We start from the raw sequence: 23,422 nt of genomic DNA on the forward strand, positions 1-23,422 counted from the left end.
ATTCTGAAAATATCTATGCAAAGACTTAAAATGTAATGTATAATTAGTCTCCTTGATACCAGTTGAGCCTATGCGCAGTGCTTGTAGAATCACGGCCTTAGCTATCACATAAGTGACTTCAGGTATTCATTAATGGATTAAAACTCAGTTTAATTAACAGTTGGAAATGTCTCTAATACTGTTTTCTACACATTGTGTTTTCTCTTTATTGAGATTGAGTTAAAAAAAAGCAAATTATGTAACAGTAATAACCAAGTTCAATCCATAGAGATTTTAGCACTGCATATTGCACAGATGCAAATTTTTACCTTCTATTCATATAACTATTTGAAATTCACATTTATCAAAAGTAAGTTTTTACCTGACTGAGTAAAAAACTTGTCACAAAACCCACATGTTCAATGGGAACATAAAATGGACAGTGCTGCAGTGCATTTATAACACACCCTACGCAAGGTGTGTTAGTTAACACTTCTAAACACTTTCTTTGCATTTCTGGATTTTGGCCTCTGTTTTCTGGCCCCATGTTCAAACTTGCGGGAAGCCTGTGAGCGAGTCTTTACAAGGCAGGCAGTCCTGGTTTTTACAACCTGCTTGCTCTTCTGTTGCGCCGGTTTGCGCCCACGCCTAGGGTGTGTTATAATCTTTTTTAAGTCCTTACGGATGGAATCATACCTATTCTCAGGATCGTCATCATCATCATCTTCCTCCTCCTCCGCTGGAACAGCCCTTGACTTAGTCTCTCCCTCATCTCCTAAGGGAGGAAGGAGAAAAAAAACAAAAACAAAAAAAAGAACACTTGATACATGTAAAACCAGCAATAAACAAACAAGGCATATGAACTGTTGTCTCCATCAGAAACCCCATGTAAAAATACTTTGGTAATACCACTACTTTTTCCACTAACAAACAAAAAAGGCAGTTACTATCTTAATGGATAGAAATAAATGCTTCTTATTAATAAAAATACACAATTTTTCAAGCAGCAGTTTTGTCCACATTATTCTTGTTACTATACATAACTTGCAATTTGTTCTTTCTATTATATACAATAAAATTCATTTTTTACACTGAAACAGGTAAAGACTGCATACTCCATTCAGGGAACTTCGTTTCTGAATTGTAAGAAGTTAGTAGCCATTTCATTACTCCTTTCAGAAGTTCTGCCACTGAATTTGTGCAAGTTGAAAAGAAGGCCCAAACAAATATAATGCAGCAACATTTTCCAAACCTCTGAGCTGCCCTGCTTCCATTAAGAAGTACTTCAGAACAACAAATTTCTTCTCTTTGCTTATTTTTGTTTTCAGAGTATCAAGGACAACATATGTATATTTGCTGCATGTGTATGAAGACTTACATTCTGAAAACTACACTTGCTATCCTTAAAGCAAATGTCAAAATTCAGCTGTACAACAGGCATACTGTCTCATATAGAAAACACACCAAACCCAACAGCACGGGCCACGGCATGCAGCGCCTAACAGAGCAAGAACAGCGCAGTGTGACACCTGCCTTTAAATCCTCTGCACTCCCCTGGCTGAACTGAGGGGAACTCAAACAGCACCTCATGTCCAGCACACTCCCAGGCCTTCCGCCTTGCCTTCCTCTTTTCTCTGACTCAAATGTAAACAAGTCAAATCTGCTAGGGAGTATATTAAGTTTAGGGAAAGACACCTCAAAATCCTGATGAACTGAGGTCCTCTCATTCATGATTTCTACTGCTTATTTTCTACCTGTGGAGAGTGGACCAAGATTAGGCTGGAACAGGTTTGCTCCAAGTTGTTTTAACATATACTTGTCCTGGAATTAACACTAACTAGATGTCTGACAGCATTGTGTGATGGTGATTAGAGGTGATCACAGAAAGTCTCTCCCTCTYAGGCTTAGATAAATAAAGTATCCTGTTGGTTAAAAGAGATTCGAAGTCAATCATCTACCTACAGAGCTTGTTCAAACACAGAAAAATATTCCTTTATTTACCTATTAAAACACAGGTAAACTGAAGACAAAGGGAAAATTTGCCTCCTTTTAAAATAACTCATTACAGTTTATTCTCATAAAAAACATACAATAACTCAGATAGGAAGGTACCCCTGGACATCACCTAGTTCGAATCTCTGCTCCAAGCAGAGCTGACTTTGGAGATCAGATTTCTTGGGGCCTGCTCCAGTCAAGTTTTGATTATCTCCAAGGATGGAGATTCCAAAACTTGACTGGCAACCTGTTTCAGGCATTGACCATCCTCAATGTAAAAATCTTCTAGTACCAACCTGAATTTTCCTGGCCACACTGGTGTCCGTGGCCTCTCAACCCTTTGCAGTGCACCTTCGAGCATCTGGCTCTGCCTTCTCTATAACCATTCACTAGGCAGCTGGAAGGCAGCAACTGGAGTCCCCATCTTTAGCCTTTTCTTCCCAGGCTGACTGAATGCAGTTCGCTCTCAGTCTAACTCTGTTGTCAGTCATCCCAACTCCATCATCTCATTTTTCCCATTTGGACACTGTTCCCCACCCTCCCATCCAATAATTATCAAATCTTTCAACTTGTGACCCGCAAATAAAACTTAATTGCCAGCAATGCCTCAGACAACTTCTGTTACATTACTACCAACTTGTGCCCCCTGGGCCATTTCAATACCTRGTCTATGGACATACACTGTACATGAGAACTTTCTATTTTTAGAATATTTTTCTTTGAAGATCCAGGGAGGCTCAAGACAGTTGCAGATGGGTTACTGCCCCTGAGTATAACTGTCTATCTATGGGGCACGTTTTAACAGATGCAGCATTTACCACAAGAAAGATGTCAGTTCATTACTATGCAGAGTTGATTATTTTCCATCTCCCTCAGTAGTGGCATCTTTGGGGAAATATGCTTCCAGTGGCTTACCAGTTGAGCAAAAATCCTAAAAATCCTAACATTACATGCACAGAGACTCAAATAAACTTACTTCATCAGAGGGCCTCAATAAGCAAACAAAGGTATTCTGGGGCAGAATAAGGAACTTATCTTCCAACTGTTACTCTACAACGATGCAAAATACCATTAATAAAACTTTGCTTTCTTACAGGGCGCTAAATCCAAAGACAAGGGTAGCACCTGTGAAAAGGAATCCTTGCAGATGCAAAGTTTAAGAACTCCCCAGAAACTGAACTGCAGCAGAACTTGGGGAAGAATCTGGTTGGTCTCAGGTTGGTAGTAAAAAGGAGAAACATGACATTGCTAAATAAAATTTAAAATCTGATTTTTAAAAATTACTGTTCTCACTAAATAATGCAATTTTGCACTTAAACGTGATACTGCAAGTGTATGCTTACAAGTGTTTTTTTGAGAAAGCCAAAATGCACCTATGTTCCTTCTGCTATCTCCATAAACATACTGCTGTTTTATTTGTTTTTTGTTTAGTTGCAGCATCACAAACTAGGTGGAAGTATCGGAGCAAACAATTTACAGTAAAATCAAGTACAGAAAGTACTGTGAAACATCGACAGAAATGAACAAATAGGAAGTAATTTTCCTTCTCACAGTAATCAAAACAGCAAATACATTTCTTTTTTTCTAGTTGAAAATTATTTTCTTAAAAACATCCATAGTGCCCATGTAATGTGAAAACTACCCTTCCAAGTCCTGTAAAAGCAGGCTTTCTAATCAAGCAGTTTTCTGTTGTTTTTTATTATTATTTCCTAGAGATATAATACATCAAGCATTGATGAAGTAGTACTTCTATGTTAGCAAGAATAATTATTACTATGATACCTCCTAAGAAAATCTTAAGCGATGACAGACACTTGTTAAGTGATACCAGCTGTTCTGTTGGGGTCTCCTRAGGCACAAAGATGATCTACTTGATTTTTAAAATGTACACACACAGCACAGTAGCTAAGTGTCAGCAAACCATATGGTAATGCCACAAGTCTTCAAAGTCATCCCTGCTGCCTGAACATGACCTAGAAACATGATTTGAGTTTACGAGACCCCCTACTACTACTGGCTGGAATCGCAGACTATGACTACAGTTTTCTCCATTTACAATGACATCCTTTTTTCTAGAAATCATAATTTGCAAATTAAGTTGAAACGCATGCTTCCAAATCCTTATCAGACAAACTACCTGGCTGCAGATTTTTTAATGTATATTTTTCACCTTATGGATATTTTCACTTCTAGACTATTAAATGTTATCAAAATCTTACAAGTTTCCTCTACTAGTACGTTAATCAAAGTGTAGATGAAAATCTTTTGCACACCTGACGACTGACAAAATCCTGCACCAGCAGACAGCACTAAATTCTCAGTCACTGGCATAATTTTCTGCTCATCACTGCTTCCATCACCTGTTGAATTCTGATCATCATTTTCTTCCTTATCAGATGAGGAAGAGGAAGTGACAACAACCTTCTGCTTTCTGGACACTTTCTTTTTCTCTTTTAAGTTACCCCTTTTACTTTCTTTTGCTGCCCCTCTTTTAATCTTTTTTTTGTCTTCGTAAGACTCCTCATCAGAAGAGGACAATGAGTCATTCTGCTCTTTCTTGGAAATTTTCTTTTTGTGACTTATTCTTTTCTTTTCTTTAGCTTCAGTTTGTTTTTTATTCTGCACAGCATCTTCAGAAGAACTCTCCTCTTTCAGAGGAGACTTCTCAGCATCAGAGGATAAATCAATATGCACTCTTTTAGATATTCTCTCTCTCAAATTCCTCCTTTTCTTTTCTTTAACCATAGTTTCATTTTTAGTTTTATCATTTTCAGAAGAATTGCAACTTCCTTTCTCTGGGGATGACTTTTCAACATCAGAAGAGGAATCATCTTGTTCTTTCTTGTAACTTTTCAAGTTTTCAGATTTCTTCTCTTTGCTTTCAGCTTTTTTATTCTTCAATTTTTCTTTTGAAGAATCAAAACTGTGTTCTTTCTTTGCAGATTTCTCAGTACTCTCTAAAGAATCATCTTCTTGTGCTTTTTTCTTTTTCAAATCCTTGTTTTTCTTAACTTCAGTTGGCTTTACACCTTTAGAAGGACAACTCTCCTCTTTCTCCAGTAAAGACTTCTCAGCATCAGAAGACTCATCCTGCTTTCCCTTTACATTTTTTTCTTTTAAGTCTCTGTTTATCCTTTCCTTAACAGCTGACCCCTTACTAATCTTTTTATCTTCAGAAGAATGATTTATCTCCTCCTTCTCCAGGGATGACTTCTCAGCATCATCATCTTCAGAAGATTTACCTCTTTGCTTCTTCAAGTTTATTTTTCTCTTACTAATTACTTTTTTTCTTTGTTCTTCTTCAGAGGAGTCATAACTATCTTCTTTTCTTGAGTATTTTTTCTTGGCTTTTTTCGCAGACTCAATTTTACTCAAATTTTTTATTTCTTTTTCTAAYTCAGAATCATAATTTGAAGAATCTGAATAATTTTGTCGTTTCTTTTTTGCAGAAGCAGGGCTTTTAGCTGATTTGCCTCTTTTAGCATCTAAATCCGAACCAGAACTAGAACTTTTTCTTTTTCGTTTTCCATTTTCATCCTTTACTGGCTGTTTCTTTAAAACATTTAAAGTCTTGTGAACATTTGTTGGTGCTTCGCTATTGCTATCGATATCTGAAGAACTGTGACTCATCATAGCTACCTCTTTAAGAACAGCTGGCATCTCATCAGAATCTGAGCTGTGATCTAATACATCTGGCTTTTTTGATTTAGAAAGTTTATTTGGACTAGGACTATCAATAGTACTGTCAGAAGAATTTCTTTTATCTTTTTTCCCCCTTGGTTGTTTTGATGATTTCCTCTTACGTTTTTCATTACATGTGTCATTGCTGTCTTCTTCTGAATTTGATGTTAAAGGATTAATGTCTGTTTGGCGCCTCAGAGGTGTGGTCTTCACACGCGGGGATCTCCTGAGATCAGATTCCTCTACAGGTGAGACAGTTTCTTTTTCTGTGGAACGTTCATTGACAGCATTATGATTTTGTTTTACAGAATCACAGTTTTCGGCTCTAGGTATTACACGAACATCCTTATCTGCCTTTTCTGGATTGCTGTCTTGATCTTCCGCTTTAACTGTAGACTCAGAAAGGGAAACAGGAGTCAATTTTACAATCAATTCCTTCGTTCCTTTAGCTGATGCTTTTAACTTAGTTCCACCTTTGGTATCTTTCAAAGGAGTGTTCAATTTTATGTTTGAATTTAGAGTCTCCTGATCTGTTCCTGTATTTCCATTGCCTTGCTCATCTGATGTAGTCTGAACTTCCATAGCAGATTCTAGAGTCTCAAAAATATCTTCAGGAACTGATGAGGGAACAGATACTATATCCATGTCTAAAGCCTCTGTACTATTAGGTTCATACTGAGGTTCTTCATTTGTGCCAGACCTTTTATCTTCACCAGTAGTACGCTTGTTGTCTGTTCGTTCCCTTGTTGGAACACTTTGATCCATGGGCTCATTGTCAGGCTGTTCTGACACAACTTTTTTCTCTGCCTTTACAACGTCCTCCTCTTTTAACTCCACGTGTTCCTTCCCTTCATCTTTTTTCACCTCATTTTTTTCAGATTTAAGATCGTTTTTTTTCTCTTTGGTACTTTTCTCTTTGATTTTAACATCCAGCGCTTGAATCTCCAGGTTCAGACCTTCTTCTAGTGCCAGATGAGCTTTTTTGATGTCACCCAACACAGATTTAAAAGCTTTTAGCTGACGAAGCTGCACGGTTGGGCTTATGTCTAAATTTTCTGCAGCCTTTTTCAAAAAGCTTACAAAGCTAGCATTCATATTTGCTGTAGTCTCGACCAGCTTTTTTGTTTTTTTAAGCATGTCTTTTGGCACCATTAGTGCTTTATAAGAGTATGTTAATGAACCAGAATACGATTCATCTAGTTTTTTTTCTTCACCATTACAATTTGAATTATTTCTCTTTGGAGAAAATTTGAGTGTATGGTCATATATTTTACTTTTTTCACTTTCAACTCTGATCTTTTTTTTGTTTTGTTGCAGTAACTGTTCTAAATTTTCAAAGACGCTGTCACATGCGGTGACCAAGTCCAACAAAGGTTCTGGATGGCAAATATAGCAGTGCCACTGGCTATTTTCATCCAGTATGGTTGACAGCTCTTTTCGACCCAGATTGCGCAAAATGCACTTTTTACAGAAGGCGTTATGGCAGAAGTCACAGCAAATTAAATTTCCACCTTCAGCACACCATCTGAAATGAGACATAAAAAATATAAAATTATCTCCATATAAATGAGGTGAAAAAATATCAGAAGTTTATACACTTTTCACTGTTGAACATGAAGAATTTGCATTTTAAAAATTAAGATGGTAAACAGATATCCATCAATTGAAAACACTATTAAAAACATGACTGAAAAGCGCCCACTGAATTGGAAAGTCAGAAAATTAAGGTGTCAAATTAACAGTTCAGAAGGTTGAAAAGGCTAGCAATATCCAAAYAGAAGTCCAGCACCAATTTTATCTCCATTCTAACTACTGTTGCCCAGTCTTCATATAGCAGCATAAATAAGAGAAAAAATAATTAAATTTAGTTTTCCCTGTTCCTTCTGAAAATTAAAAAAAGAGAGCAAGTCTTTTGTTTTAGAGCAATACAATCAGCTCAAGTCTTTGCAGCCTTAATGCATATGTTGCTACTGCAGGCAAGCAAAAATTTTTATGTTCTGATGTATGTCCAGATCATAAAATCTTTGATCAAGACCTAAAGAGTGGAAGGAGCAAYCTCACAGGCAGTATAAACTGCACAATTTTGGCTGGACTGCATATTTATTTATTTGACATAAGGACAGAGAAGTACCTTAGTCTTTCAAAACTGGGAGCTGTATCCAGAAAAGTAAGATTCTGTGGCCCACCAGCTTTAAATTAAAGTATTTGTAAGGTGGCAGGCTATTTAGTTTAAAACATGTTTATTACTGGATTTCTTTAATACATGTTTCCAAGAATGAAATATTTACGTAACCCTGGGGTTGAGCATTTCTTGGTAAGAAATGATTGCTGATTAGGCTCTTTAGTACTGATTTTTATTCATTAATAATTTTATTACTGCTAGGAAAAAAAAAAAAAACAGAACTGCTCTGAGTGTTAATACAGACTTTATATACTTACCTACACTGTTCATCCATTCCATCTGAATCACGACTAATGTCATCACTCATGTAATATTTGTAGCAAGTCTGTAAATAAAGTAATAGAACAAAGAATTTTTCATTAAAATCTCACCTGAAATTTAGTAATTCATATAATTTCTACACGTATTAGAAGTGGGCTATTACAAAGAGCGGCTGAGAGGTTTTCAGCATTCTAACCATTTTATGTTCATGATGAATCTAAAAAAACATTTTCCATAGATACAACAGACCCTAAACCATGACTTATTTAGATTACTCAAGATTGACTTGAAAATTAAATAGGCTTTCGTTTGATGGTGACATATTTTTACATTTTAGAACATCCAAACTGAATGTTTTTCTTCATGTCTAGAAAACTTATTTCTATCTACTTTCTAGGAAAATCAATACCACAGTAAAAAACCAGAACTACATAGCTTCACCGACATGATTAATACTACATAAATTACAATTTTCAACTGCATGCTTTTTATGTTAGCAGTTGATCCCATAAGATTTTAAATAAAAACTTCTTCGATATCTATCCTGATTTTAACCTCCAAAGCTTCAATTTCCAGGTGCAGATCCAGCAGTTTCATTGAAAAATGGGTAACATGGTAAGAAAAACAATACATGCAACTCAGGTAGTAGCAGTGGCTTCAGTTACTGAATTCTTTAAACCAAATTTTGAAGATTTTTTCCAGTTGTTAGTAAAGAAAGTTCTCCTTGACTTGAAGTTCTACTTTGAGTAAGGATTAAATATAAGCCATTAACTAAATTCTGCCATTATACCCAGGGAATTCAGAATCCAGAAGAGACTTCAGCACCTGAATTTAAAATGATGATGCCCCTTCAACTGGAATAGAAAGTTCCAATACCTGTTCAACCAATCTCAAAAAAAAAGAAAAAAAAAAAGAAGGAAAAAAGAAAGATACAGTAAAAACATGTTCAGACTGTCAACAGAACATTCAGAGTCAAACAAAAGCAGCTTTTGAACAGAGACGGAAAAGTCTGGGGCTGTTTACCTAAGTAGGAGAAAAATAAGAGAAATTGGCAGAAAAAATAATGGAAAGAATAGAGTACGCAGGTCAGGAACTTCCATTCCCCTTTCGCACATTAACAGAAGGCCATGTTCAATTAAATAAAAATACAGAAAATTTTATGAGAAACAACATGTGCTATAATTACCTAGCAGAGCTCACAGTCAAAATGTGTTACTGAACCCAACAGCCTAACTAGTTTCAAAAATGAATCGGGTACTTGCATGTACCACAAGAATATAGTGTTACATGTTAAGGGCTTTAAAGTTTTGGAACAAGAGTTAGGACTCTTAACAGAGATCGGGAACAATTTTCTTGTGAGCTAATTTTTCAAAAGCTTATACAGCATGTTTTATAAAAGAAACAAGCCAAAACAAATAAAAGAAATAAGCCAGAATATTACATTAGATGGACATGTCTGATTCAGTAGGACACCTAAATATTCAACATTAATTGGGATTTGGGAGGTGAGGGGAGGGAGCGAAGGAAAGTGGAATGCTAAATGTTTACTGCAACACAGATTTATATACCTCTTTGAAAATTTGAAGGGGTCTCCACAGAAGGAGGTAGGATTAGTTCCTTCTTCACCTGTTCCCCATCTCCTCCACAGCAGACAATATAGGGCCAACTGAAGCCACCATGAACTGCATGGTTCCAAGACCCAGATGTTCATTTTGGGCCATGGACCAGGTCATCATTACAGAGGCTGCCATAAATTAAAACAGTCCAGCAGCTGCACACAGGTGAAACTGAGATGGCTTTGAGGCTAACTTTCTGCTGCTTATTCTGATGTTTTACACACAGTGCTTCACCAGAACATCCAAAATTGAAGCTGTTCTTATAATACAAGTAGGCAGAACCGTTTCAGACAAATTCATTTAACATAAAAAATTCAGCAAGATTAGTCTTAATACTCTAAAAATAATTTCAAAGAAACCACAGTGAACTGAACAACTGGGGTGTACAAAAGTGGGCATATAAACTTTTAAAGTTTGATTTGCCTTTTCTTTTTTCTGCTATCTCCTTAACTGTAACAAACAATGACTGAAAAGTTTATTGGCTAAAAAACAAGAACTAGTCCCACAAAAAATCCACCCAAATCCACTAACATGACATTTCAAACAAAAACAGAAACAAACAGTACAAACTATAGAACTGTTTACCACATACCTTACAAATAAGAACTTTCAGTGTAGGATGTCTATAGATTGAATCCTTTTGAAAATGGTTCACTTGTTGCCCACAAGCTGTACAGCTTACAATTCCATGTAGTCCTTCCTCTATAGAGAGGATTATAAACCACACATTAATTTTTTTTTTTTTTTTTTTTTTTTNTTTTTTTTTTTTTTTTTTTTTAAGAAATCTGTATATACCTACTTCATTTTCTTACAGTACTTTTTGGCTTGTCAGGCTTTTCCATATGCCTTTACTTTTTCACCACCCAGCATTAGAGACAACTTTCTATAACCACTCACCATTTAAAGACTGAAAGAATTTTTCTCTAATTTCTGTTCTCCACTTGGGGCCAAGCTAAAATTTTACTCCTTTGAGAAATCTATAATCTTGGTCTAACTGGTCACTACCTGAGGACACATCTGAATATGTGAGTGACTACTAAAAATGTTTCAAAGCAGCCCTGATATTCTGTACAACCTTCCTYATTTAATCTTTGTTTTAAATAATGTTTTTATTATGCCACTTGTTTCACATAGTTTTAGTTTCACAAAGAAAAATATGGGAAACCATGACTGAAGATACATAAAATCCTTATAAAACACACAACTGAAAGAGTTATGACTTCTGTCACAGTACAGGACCACCAGGCTATTCTACTGAACATTGTCTGAAAAATCCTTATTCACTTTGTTTCCTTCTTTATGTTCTTCTGCTTGAAACTGCAATTTTCCTATAGCACATGAGTTATCACTATCTTGCTGATTGCTCCACAGTTTTGCATAAGACTCAGATGCTGTATCTACATTAGTACTTGGGTCAAGAAAGCATCGCTTTGATGTCAGTCCCCCAATTCACTCCAGAAGGTGGYGAGCTTGGGGCTGGAAGGCTTGCTATCTGCCACGTTGTTTAGCTCATTAATTAATACTACATGTCTGTTTTCCTTTCATCAGCAGCAATGCTTCCAAGAAAAAAGAAAATTGTTTGAGAAGCTCATCCAAACAGCCTTACAAAAATTTAATTTGGTATCAAGCAGATAGAGGCTTGATATGAGATCACTGGACTGCTACTTGTCCTTTGCTTTCATGTGCAGTACTATAAGAAAATTAACTCAGCAGGGTAAGGGTTTGAGTACAGACTATGTAAAAAAACAAAACAAAACAAAAAACATCAAACCACCACACACACAATTAGAATCAAGCACCAACACCACAACGTTAAGAAACCAAGTGAACTTTCTCAAAACACAACACAACAACATTGCTATTAGCAAAAACCAACAGTTTTGCTACTGAAGCATAAATTTCAGCGAGATTACAGGCCAGTGAGGACAACCAATATCAGATCTCACTGGAATCGGAAATCTTGAGTGCCAAGTTTTTTGTGTTCAACTCCCTTGCATGCATATTTCCATGTAATAGAGTTCACAGACTTGCAAAGCGCCCCTTAAGACCTCAAAAACCCGCTCAAACACTTCTGTTCCCAATGCTGCTGAATAAATGCATCCATCATATTTTACTAATGGGAAAAGAGTACCTCCTTCTCTTATACCAAACACCACAGAAGTCTAGACAGACTTTGTCAAGCATCACAGTCTTTTAACAGATATAAGAATCACAAAAGGTAACAGCAAACTGAGGGAGACTAGGCTGTTTACTGTTAAGTCCCAAGCCACTTCTGCTTTCTCTGCAACTTTGAGGGGAAGCACTACTGCCTACTTCCTAAAACCTGCAAGCTGAGGAAAAGATAAGCTATGATGTAAACTAACTAGGAAAAGAGGATCATTTATGACGTGAACTTTTGTAAACCATGTTATCATCACTACAAATGACAACGGCTGAAAAAAATAAATAATTGCTAATTCATTAATATTGAGAAAATACTTATTTGAAAAATATTTCTAACTATAAGATCATTAGCAAAAATAAGTCCATAACCATTTTGCAGACGCAACTTGGAACACTGACACGATGCCTTTTATAGTCTTGGATAAGAACATATCGATGCTAGAAAGGCAGAAGAATTCTATTACTATTAATATTTCTAATATATGTAAACAGGCCATGTAACTAATAATGAAAATGTGAAGATACAATCTGCAAAGAATAAGATGGACTAGCAATTTTTTTTATTATTCAGGATCTCGAGTCATTGGGATTCTACAGGCTCACCTGCTTAAAACAGTAGTGCTTAACTTTCCATGTGCACAGGCCATGCACCTCACTCCAGTGGCAAGAGAAAGCTAATTGCCACTTCATTTAATGAGACCTTTTGACTGTGGGGAGTAGAATAAACTGGGATCTGCACCATCTTTTCTGTACATATGTCACAAACCAAAACTGCTCAGATATATTCCTAATCCAGCTGTTCTAGAGGAGGACTGCAGTCATGATCCTCTCCTGGCTACCTTTCCTGGTCTAGAAATGGAGCAAGTGGTATCTACTCCTCTTCCTTGAAAGTAGACAGGGGCTTAACACATGTACTGGTCATCTTTAAAAACAGGTCCAACAAAAATTATCAGTGATGACACAGATATAACTGAGCTCGCCCTGGGGAAAGGGATGGACTACACAAGTTCTTGATGTTCCTTCCACAACTATTATCCTGTGTGAGGCACCAGTACATGAGTAACCAGTCCAGATACACAAAGAAGGGGCCTCACATCTCCTAGAAGTGAGGGGAGAAGAGGAAGCTGGTAGTGAAGGTTATATGAATTGTCCTGGGCATGCACACACAGCCCRAGAATCTTAAGTAGAACAGTCCTAGCTTAAGSTATTTTTAACATTATATCCCTGAAGATTTCAGCTAGAACTGCTGCAGAATTATTTGCTATAAACACATATAGAAAAGAGATTCCTATAAGATGAACAGTCTCTTCCGATAATATAACTGAACTAACTTAAAGATTGGTAATTTAGAGAAAACATCAATGATCAAAACATGATTAACAACATACATGAGCTTATACGTATGCACAAGCACATTTCCTCACAGTCATGTTTTATTCTTCTTCAACCACAGATGGAGAAATAGCACATATAAAATTATAATAGGACATTAATAGAAAATAAGTCTCTCAAAGGATACAAGGGAAGAAGGAACAGAGAGTACAAGAGCTTATTCATCTGATTATCCTGGATACTGCTGTTGGTGTGTGAACTAAGATATTGCTAGTAGGATTAGAAAAGAAAATCTGTCTTCTTATTGGATGGTTTATACATGCCCCCCTTTTCTTTTTGAAAAAAATATGAGAGAAATTTATGTTATCACTAGCATCTACCTATATTCTCCTCAGTTTTAGCAGAGGCAACAGGTAACTGGCTGGCACAGTGGGTTTTCACAGATAACCCTTAGAAGGGGCCCACTGGCAGGAGATTTCCCAGCAATTAACAAAACCTTTGGATTTTGTTGGGGAGTTTTAGCTTTCTTGTCAGCTCACTGACTGATAGCATGTCTACATGTGTCCCCGCTAAAACCTGATTGTTTTCTTGGAGAGTCAGTGAATGTTCTGGTATCAGCAGTGTTCCAGTATAATTCCTTAAAAAAGGAATATGCAAAACACCTGAATGCAATCAATCAACTGTTCTGAATACAAAGCAAGGAGGGTCCACATGGAGTACCTAATGATGCGTCCTATAGCCACCGAAAATAAGAAGTTTAATGAGAACTTATCTTAGCTTTCACTGCTGCATTTCAGGGGCAGCAATGGAGGCTAATCTGAACATGCTAGAACCCTTAATGAACAAACAGCCAGAAGAGTGGAGGTATTTTTAGGATAATTCATTAGAAATATGAACAATTTTTAGATGTACCAAATGTGGTCATAAGCAGCAATTTAAACCCGTTTTAATAAATGTTTTAAATTGTATTTACCTCCACGCTTTTTGGGAGCTTCAGGTTTCATTTTAACGGTATTTCTGCTTCTAAATTCAGGCCCTTTAAAATCATCTTTGTCTTCATTCAGCACTGGCTCAGGCTGTACAACCACTGTACCTAGAATAATTTCATTTAAAAATTGGAAACCATTACACATCCAAATGAAGTGCAAGAGTCCTGTTCAAATAAAAGCCAACACAGTATCTTAAAAAAAAAAAAAAAAAAAAAGTGCAATCTGTTGACTAAAACTCAACCAGGTGTTCATAGGACAAAAAGCAAACGCCACACACTTCAAACCGATTTCCATCTCACAGCTGTAGAACAGAAGCCAAAGACTGACTGGGCTAGGAGGAGCAATTTTTGCTCTCTATATCCAGAAGCGGTCCATGCGTAACAGGACTGTCATACTGTTGAGAATTTGCAGTGCTATACTGCAACTAAAGGACTTTCTTTTGGTAACTTAAATCTTTCAAAAGCCTTAGAAGTAAYTACTCCTCTCTCTGTCTTTTCCCCCTTCTACCCAACCTTCTTCACCTTATTTCAATAAGAAATGAATGAAAACACAACAGAATAAAACCTATTCCTTCCTTTTACAAAATTCTGCAATTCACATTTTTTATTTAAACGAAGAACAGCACTAATCAGAATTATGTGAATGAAAAACTGTCTTTCGCACTTAGAACTCAGTTTTAATACTTTTGTTGTGAGGACACTGGAAATAATCAAACATTCTGAAAAAATAACCTTAGGGGGACTGCTACAGGGACTGATACTCATACAGTGAACAGCAGCAGTTCCTCCAAATCTTCCTGTCACTTTCAAAGGTAAAAAATGGCAGAGATTAAATCAAGCTCACACTACAGTGATGAACAGCAGGATACAGGTTTATAGTGTTAAACTTTTAAAAATTGTACTTAAAAATAATTTCAGTAATGACATTTCTCCTGTCCCCCTCATCCCCCAAGATTTAGTTTTGCTTTTGYTGATCCAATTTTTTAACAGCCTCCAAAGACAGAACAGTAAAAATAAATAAAAACACAAATAAGTAAGACCTGGAAGTGACATAGGGATTTTGAGACTTTTATGCAAGAGTAGAATTAAAGTATTTTCCCTGTTTCATGTTGGTCTTATTTCTGCAAAAATACAGGTGTCGATACACATTTGAAATTAARCCATCAGCATATCTTGGCAGACCCACAGGTTAAAGTATGCTGGGTCCAACTTAAAGGTACTTGAAGATATGCTTTTCTCTTAAATGTGTGTGCGCATGTGTATGCTTATATATAAAAGCCAACAGAACCTAAGAGAGGCATTTTACTAATACGTGTGCATTCTAGTCAATTATTTATGCTGCATCATAACGTTGGCTAATTTGCTGAATTCAGAAACAAAGACAGACATGAACTACCTTTAGGCAAGCTTTTCATATCAACATCGTTTTCTGAGTTTTCATTTGAAATATCTTCATTTACAGTTTCATCTAAGATTTGTTCATCATCTGATCCGACATATTTTGTTACAACTGTAGGTTTCCTGCATAGACAGAAAAAGACCATACTGTGACAAATATTATATACTGCAATACAGGTAAGCCTGGTGCTTTGCAAGCAAAACACCATACTAAATGGAGAAATCTATGTTCTTTTTCTAATTAATTTAAGAGATTGTAAGTGGGATTCTCTGAGTTATTACAATAAGTTGTAAGGTAATTTTCTTGTTAGGAGCAGTTTGTCTCCCTCAACCCTCCTACCCGAAACAAAAAGATTTACTAGCAAAAGATTTTTGTTTCACAGGCTTGTTGTTTTGTTTTTTTTAGGGGGGTAGGGGTGGGTGTCCAAACAAGATTTGTTTTTTTTTTAAAAAGGTATGCAGGAAGTCATACTTTTAGAAAAGGAGCCTGAACAAAACACAAGTAGATGCCTGCTCAGAAATTTTGTATGTCATTCCAAGGCAGCCCAAGGAGAACACACAGATATTAGTAAATGACAAAAAGTAGCTCGGCAGCAAAGACACTTGCAAGGAAATAAAGGAAATGCAGTAAGAAATTAAAAAGCTACTGCTGACCATTGAATACAAAGACTAGCAGCCAGAATTTCATAGAGAAGTAATTCAGAATTCAACTCTGTAAAGTGAATAAAAAATACTATGTCAAAGCATAAAAAAATCATGAATTTTGAGCATAATTCTCAGTAATATAAAGGTAATACATAAACTAGGGAAGTCAGCATAGGATGCTGTTTTTCTCAATTGCAGGCACAGTATGATAAACATACGTGTGACAATACCTTTAATGATAAACAGGAAACAAAAAATAAGACTACAAAAATGATGTAAATGAAAGGACATAGTTTGGCAGGAAGTCAAATTCAGAAGATAAGGGAGAAATTTAAATCGAGTACGAAACTACACTTGTAAATATGGAATGAAACCAAACAGAAAAGGGGAATGAAGAGTATTATTTAATATCCAGCAGACAGTATAAAAGAATAATCRGAAACATGTATTGAAAAAGAGATACATGACATAGCAACGAGCAGTAAGAAGGCAGCTGTTAAATCATGCATTTAGAAGAGGTCACCTATCTACACAATATACTAGGATTAAAAACAAAACAAAACATGCAAATCATGAAGAACATAACCCAAGTAGTATCAGCTGACAACAAAAGTTGAGAAGGAATTTTACTAGAATACATCTACTGTTACTTAGGGCACAAATAATCTGTATTCTGTGCATTCAAACTGATAAACAGTTAATTCCACACCTTTTAATCATAGAACAAAAAGGGATTAAACAGAGATGCAGCAAATGGCAGTTTCTGCACAGAACAACTTACTGGCACATTTTGATTCTACAGTCTCCCAATAATAACACACACAAACTCATTTTTCCATATGACCTAAATTATGTTTTTGGAAGAAGCCTGTATATAGAGTAAGAGCGAAGTAGCAATTGTGTAAGCACCTTTGTCCAGTTAGGAGACGGAGGCTAATCTTGTTGTCTTTGTTAATAAAAAAAAAAAAAAAAAAAAAAAAAAATCAAGCTTTGACCATGAAGGATGGTTTGAATTTTATACATCCCATTAGGCGCTCATTTGTTTTAACAGAACTCTGTTAACTCAATGGATTTATACCAATCTATACCAGAAGTATCTGGCATGAGATGCATGGACTTATGTTATAGTTTCATGGAAAAAGAAATAAATAACTTTTTGTTATTTTCTTAACCAACCTTTTTGAACGTGATGATCCTAAGGATTTGTTTCTTTCTGAAGAACTACTGCCCTAAAACAGGAAAATATTAAAGTCACCACATTTTTCACCAAGTCACCTGTCAACAAAAATAGTTTCTTACATTGACTAAAAAAACAACAAYATCTCAGAAGTCAACAGATTTCTTTAATTAGAAAAAAAAAGCATCAAGTGATATATGATTTCAACAGTCAAGCCAGTTCAGTTAAACTACTAAAACTAGTTAAACTATGGCATTTTAGATAAGTAGTAAGACTCCAAGAAGTCACAACTACTTTGAAAGTACATTTTAAAATAAGTGTTACCAAACTGTAGGCTGAATCACTTTAAACCTCAGCATATACCTCAACACAAATTAAGAGAGTGCTGTTATTAGTTGAGACATTCTGAGAAACACACTGCACTGATCTCAAGTACTGAGTCTTCCTGAAATTGAGGAAATTCTCTCCTTACAATTCTCAACTTCCACTGCCTGCTGAAAGAACTATCAGCTTTCTGGAGGAGGAACTGAGCACAGCCCATGAGCAATGGTCAGCCCTAATCAGAAACAGTTCTGCGGTCTCCCAGTCTGTACGTTTTCACTGCAACGTTAACTTGCGTGATTAGCACACGGAAGAATGGCATAAGCCACAGCACAGCGTAAAAGCCACGCTAAGTACACACATCCGCCTGCCTCCACATTGCTGTACATTTTCACTTTTGTACAAGTCACCAGGACTCCTCRTTTTATGCCTCACAGCACTTAGTGCTGACATAGCTTAAGCAGCTCAATGAATATTTTCCACACTGCGTGAAAGAAATTACTGCTGGGGAGAGATGGGATCCACCTCACGAGGCGGGGCACGTGTGTCTTTGCCAACAGGTTGGCCAAGCTGGTAAGGAGGGCTTTAAACTAGGAAAGATGGGGGAAGGGGAGAGTTAGAGTGCCAGGGTAGTTGGCAAAAGACAGCTCAAGTCAGGATGCCTCCAACAGGTGCATGCAGCCAGGGAAGTGCGCATGGGATGTGGCTATGGAGGATCCTCTTGCACCCCTCCTGGGAAACCTGCGTGCTCGATCACCTCCCTGAAATGCCTGTACACCAATGCACGCAGCATGGGGAATAATCAGGAAGAACTAGAAATCTGTGTGCGGTCGCAGGGCCATGATCTCATTGCCATTACAGAGACATGGTGGGATAGCTCGCATGACTGGAGTGCTGTCATGGATGGCTACGTGCTTTTTAGGAAAGACAGGCCAGGAAGGCRAGGTGGTGGAGTTGCTCTTKATGTGAGAGAGCAACTGGAATGTATTGAGCTGTGCCTAGGGGTGGATGAAGAGCGAGTCGAGAGCTTATGGGTAAGGAKTAAAGGGCAGGCTAGCATGGGTGACACTGTTGTGGGTGTTTACTACAGGCTGCCTGATCAGGAAGAGGAAGTCGATGAGGCCTTCTACAGACAGCTGGAAGTAGCCTCACRRTCCCAGGCCCTGGTTCTCATGGGGGACTTCAGCCACCCTGATATCTGCTGGAAAGACAACACAGCTAGGCACAAACAGTCCYGGAGGTTCCTGCAGAGCATTGGTGACAACTTCTTGACACAGGTGGTGGAGGAGCCAACGAGGAGAGGTGTGCTGCTGGACCTCGTACTAACAAACAAAGAAGGACTGGTGGAAGATGTGAAGGTCGGGGGCTGCCTTGGCTTCAGTGACCATGAGATGGTGCAGTTCAGGATCCTGTGAGGAGGAGGCAGAGCACTGAGTAGGATCGCAACCCTGGACTTCAGGAGAGCAAACTATGGCCTCTTCAGGGATCTGCTTGGAGGAATCCCATGGGTTAGGGCCCTAGAAGGAAGGGGGGTCCAGGAGAGCTGGTTAATATTCAAACATCACTTCCTCCAAGCTCAAGATCAGAGCATCCCTATGAGTAGGAAGTCAAGCAAAGGGGGCAGGAGACCTGTGTGGACGAGCAAGGAGCTCCTGGCAAAACTCAACCAGAAGGAGGAAGTATACAGAATGTGGAAAGGGGGACAGGCCACTTGGGAGGAATATAGGAACGTTGTCAGAGTATGCAGGGATGYRAYGAGGAAGGCTAAGGCCCGTTTGGAATTAAATCTGGCAAGAGATGTCAAGGACAACAAGAAGGGCTTCTTCAAATACATGAGTAGCAAAAGGAAGACTAGGGTAAATGTGGGCCCATTGCTGAATGGGGTGGGTGCCCTGGTGATGAAGGATGCAGAGAAGGCAGAGTTACTGAATGCCACCTTTGCTTCAGTCTTTACTGCTCAGGCCAGCCCTCAGGAACCCCAGATCCTGGAGGCAAGAGAGAAAGTCTGGAGAAAGGAAGACTTTCCCTTGTCAAGGAGGATCAGGTTAGAGATCATTTAAGCAAACTTGACACCCACAAATCCATGGGCCCCGATGGGATGCACCCATGAGTGCTGAGGGAGCTGGCAGACGTTATTGCTAAGCCACTCTCCATCGTCTTTAAAAGGTCATGGAGAACAGGAGAGGTGCCTGAAGACTGGAAGAAAGCCAATGTCACCCCAGTCTTCAAAAAGGGCAAGAAGGAGGACCCAGGGAACTACAGGCCAGTCAGCCTCACCTCCATCCCCGGAAAGGTGATGGAGCAGCTCATCCTGGAGGCCATCTCCAAGCATGTGGAGGAAAAGAAGGTGATCAGGAGTAGTCAGCATGGCTTCACCAAGGGGAAATCATGCTTAACCAATTTGATAGCCTTCTATGATGGAATGACTGGCTGGGCAGATGAGGGGAGAGCAGTGGATGTTGTCTACCTTGACTTCAGCAAGGCTTTTGACACTGCCTCCCATAACATCCTCATAGACAAGCTCAGGAAGTGTGGGTTAGATGAGGGGACAGTGAGGTGGATTGAGAACTGCCTGAACGGCAGAACTCAGAGGGTTGTGATCAGCGGCGCAGAGTCTAGTTGGAGGCCTGTAGCTAGCGGTGTCCCCCAGGGGTCAGTACTGGGTCCAGTCTTGCTCAACTTCATCAATGACCTGGATGAAGGGACAGAGTGCACCCTCAGCAAGTTTGCTGACGATACCAAACTGGGAGGAGTGGCTGATACGCCAGAGGGCTGTGCTGCCATTCAGAGAGACTTGGACAGGCTGGAGAGGTGGGCAGAGAGGAACCTCATGAAGTTCAACAAAGGCAAGTGCAGGGTCCTGCACCTGGGGAGGAATAACCCCATGCACCAGTACAGGTTGGGGGTTGACCTGCTGGAAAGCAGCTCTGCAGAGAAGGACCTGGGAGTGCTGGTGGACACCAAGTTAAGCATGAGGCAGCAATGTGCCCTTGTGGCCAAGAAGGCCAATGGTATCCTGGGSTGCATCAGGAAGAGTGTTGCCAGCAGGTCGAGGGAGGTGATTCTCCCCCTCTTCTCAGCCCTGGTGAGGCCACWTCTGGAGTRCTGTGTCCAGTKCTGGGCTCCCCAGTACAAGAGAGACATGGAGCTACTGGAGCAATTCCAGCATAGGGCTACAAAGATGATTAGGGGACTGGAGCATCTCTCTTATGAGGAAAGGCTGAGAGAGCTGGGCCTGTTTAGCTTGGAGAAGAGAAGGCTGAGAGGAGATCTTATCGGTGTGTACAAGTATCTGAAGGGAGGGTGTCGAGAGGATGGGACCAGACTCTTTTCAGTGGTGCCCAGCGACAGGACGTGAGGCAACGGGCACAAACTGAAAAACAGACAATTCCATCTGAACATGAGAAAAAACTTCTTCACTGTGAGGGTGACAGAGCACTGGAACAGGTTGCCCAGAGAGGCTGTGGAGTCTCCTTCTCTGGAGATATTCAAAACCTGCCTGGATGCGATCCTGTGCAATGTGCTCTAGGTGACCCTGCTTGAGCAGGGGGGTTGGACTAGATGATCTCCAGAGGTCCCTTCCAACCTCAACCATTCTGCGATTCTGTGATTTTTCCTGACATACAGACATGGAGGGTACTACAAGGCTGGCCCTTCGAGGGCCATCACTGCACAAGTGATACACAGTGCATCCACATCAAAAGGCTAAAGAACTGCCAGCAGAATGCAAACACTTGGTGCCTRGCTCATATGCCGCAAAGGGCTGGCTTTTCATGAAAGCATATTTTTAATAGGTTTGCACATGCATATGGTAACCAGGTTTGGGCAATATCAAATAAACACCCAGATTTACTGCAATAAAAGCAAATTAAGATAGGACACTGGCACTTGTGCTTTCTCAACGTATAAACATACAGTGTCAATCAAAATGTTTCCAGTAGGAAGGTAGATATCAGTAAGACATACCAGATGAAAAATGTCTTTGATGAACATACTATAGAGAAGAATTTTGCTAAAGTTTAACAACATTCCTGTATCACCATCTTTTTTTTTTTTTAAGAAAAAAGGAAGCATATTTGCCTGAAAGGACATTTAAGAACCTACTGTTACCTGGGTGACAGGGCATAAGTGCAAATAAGAGCCAAAGTCCAATTCTTTTAAACAAACAAATAAATAAATAAATAAATAGTCTGCTTACATGAAAATCAAACAATAAAATCAGGAATAAATGTATTAATAGAATTTCTAATAATAATAATAATAATAATAATCCTTACTTTGCAATACGTTCATTCTCAATTTTAACAATTTGCAAGACTTTCCCATTTCTTAACAAAAATGTAACTGCATGCCTCAGATAAGTAAAAATTGGCTCTATAAAGTATATTAGACAAATTTTACCCAGGAATTCATTGAGCATCATAAAAAAAAAAAAGAAGTTGTCCAAGTAAATTAGTATGTTTCAATAATTTAGAAAAAAGGAGGAGGGAGGGAGAAACATATGCTTGCCTATGCTTAGTAGCAGTGGATATTGTTCTAAATTTAAAAGGTAACTTTAAAAACTATTTTTAATATTCTATAGCCAATGTTTCTCTTCAGCATATAGGATGGTGACATATCCTACATGTGGTTCTGAGAATATTCTTTAAGCATTTATTGTAAAAGCAACAAAGTGAATTTAGTTTCCTGTACTAGCCATTCTGCACTAGCCACACAACTAGAATTCAAAAGCGTTATTATTCCTACCTCTTCTCTGTTGTTCTCCATTGGAGTTGGACTATTTTCAGGTTCACTACTTTTACCTATAGAAAGAAAGGAAAGCAATCCACTGAAATGCAAGAATTATTAGCAGTTCTTTAAACTGTATCTCATAGTACTGTTTATGTTTTATCAGCATAAATAAAGAATGACTGTGTGAGTTTCACAGACAAACCTGTTGTACAACAACAAAACACAGTTCACTGTATGCCACAAATTCTACAGAAATCATTTAGAAATTACYTTCAGTTAGATAAGTTGTTGACAGGCCCCATTGAGGAAGACATCATATTACGGAAATAAGAGTGCAACTGTATATGCAGAGATGATACAGACAGTGCATTTTTTTTTAATTTCTGAGAAGTTACTTTAAGTATTTCCTTACATATCTGACATTAAAAACACAATGTTAAATCTGTGATGATGGAGCCACACACAAAAATCCCATTTGACGCAAGATATGATACAAATTCCCTTTTATCTTAGGAACTGTGGGATATATAACCTAAAGACATGTAAATGGCCAAGATCCTACTAGTTTCTGCTCTGGCCACCAGGTCGAGGTGATGGAAGAAGGGAAAGTTTCCAGCTCAGTGATTAACAGTAGTTGTATAAAGTTGCTCAAAGGCTTAATATGATAGTAAGATAGTAGCAGCAGTATTTTAATAGATGTACTACTGGGAAACATGCAAGTAAAGTAGTAGTAAAATTACAGGATAAATACCATTACCATTTGTGATTATGAGACTGCAAGCTTTGCAACTTACTATATCCTGACACTTTACATGAAAAAAATCTCTTAAGTTTGTAAAAATTTGTATCACTGACTAGAAAATGTCATGCTGGGTATGTCTTAGGCTGAATTGTTTGGGAAAATTCAAGCTAAAATTATCCAGCTATTTCCGCATGTGAACCGGGGGGGGGGG

At 38.2% G+C, this 23,422-nt stretch overlaps 1 protein-coding gene across 18 annotated transcripts in view; it reads right to left on the bottom strand.

The window, feature by feature from the left end:
• The window catches only part of ATRX (ATRX, chromatin remodeler), a 95,116-nt gene that overhangs the window by 59,050 nt on the left and 12,644 nt on the right, over positions 1–23,422 (bottom strand). For 12 of the 18 annotated variants that reach the window (XR_003256764.1, XR_003256762.1, XR_003256765.1 and 9 more), the window contains exons 3-10: positions 22,485–22,540; positions 17,417–17,469; positions 15,594–15,718; positions 14,183–14,302; positions 10,307–10,416; positions 8,095–8,162; positions 4,248–7,180; positions 676–754 (exon numbers count right to left, since the gene is read on the bottom strand). Coding sequence is in view for 13 of the 18 variants with exons in the window: in XM_026086314.1 (XP_025942099.1) it covers positions 676–754; positions 4,248–7,180; positions 8,095–8,162; positions 10,307–10,416; positions 14,183–14,302; positions 15,594–15,718; positions 17,417–17,469; positions 22,485–22,540 (3,544 nt within the window). In the remaining 5 variants the exon portion in view is untranslated. Of the gene's footprint in view, positions 1–675; positions 755–4,247; positions 7,181–8,094; positions 8,163–9,666; positions 9,757–10,306; positions 10,417–14,182; positions 14,303–15,593; positions 15,719–17,416; positions 17,470–22,484; positions 22,541–22,739; positions 23,386–23,422 lie in introns of those variants that run through there. The other 6 variants (XM_026086319.1, XM_026086317.1, XM_026086320.1 and 3 more) reach the window with 5 other exon arrangements.

The sequence above is a fragment of the Apteryx rowi genome, unplaced genomic scaffold (genome assembly GCF_003343035.1).
Source record: "Apteryx rowi isolate R43461 unplaced genomic scaffold, aptRow1 scaffold_69, whole genome shotgun sequence".
NCBI lineage: Eukaryota > Metazoa > Chordata > Aves > Apterygiformes > Apterygidae > Apteryx > Apteryx rowi.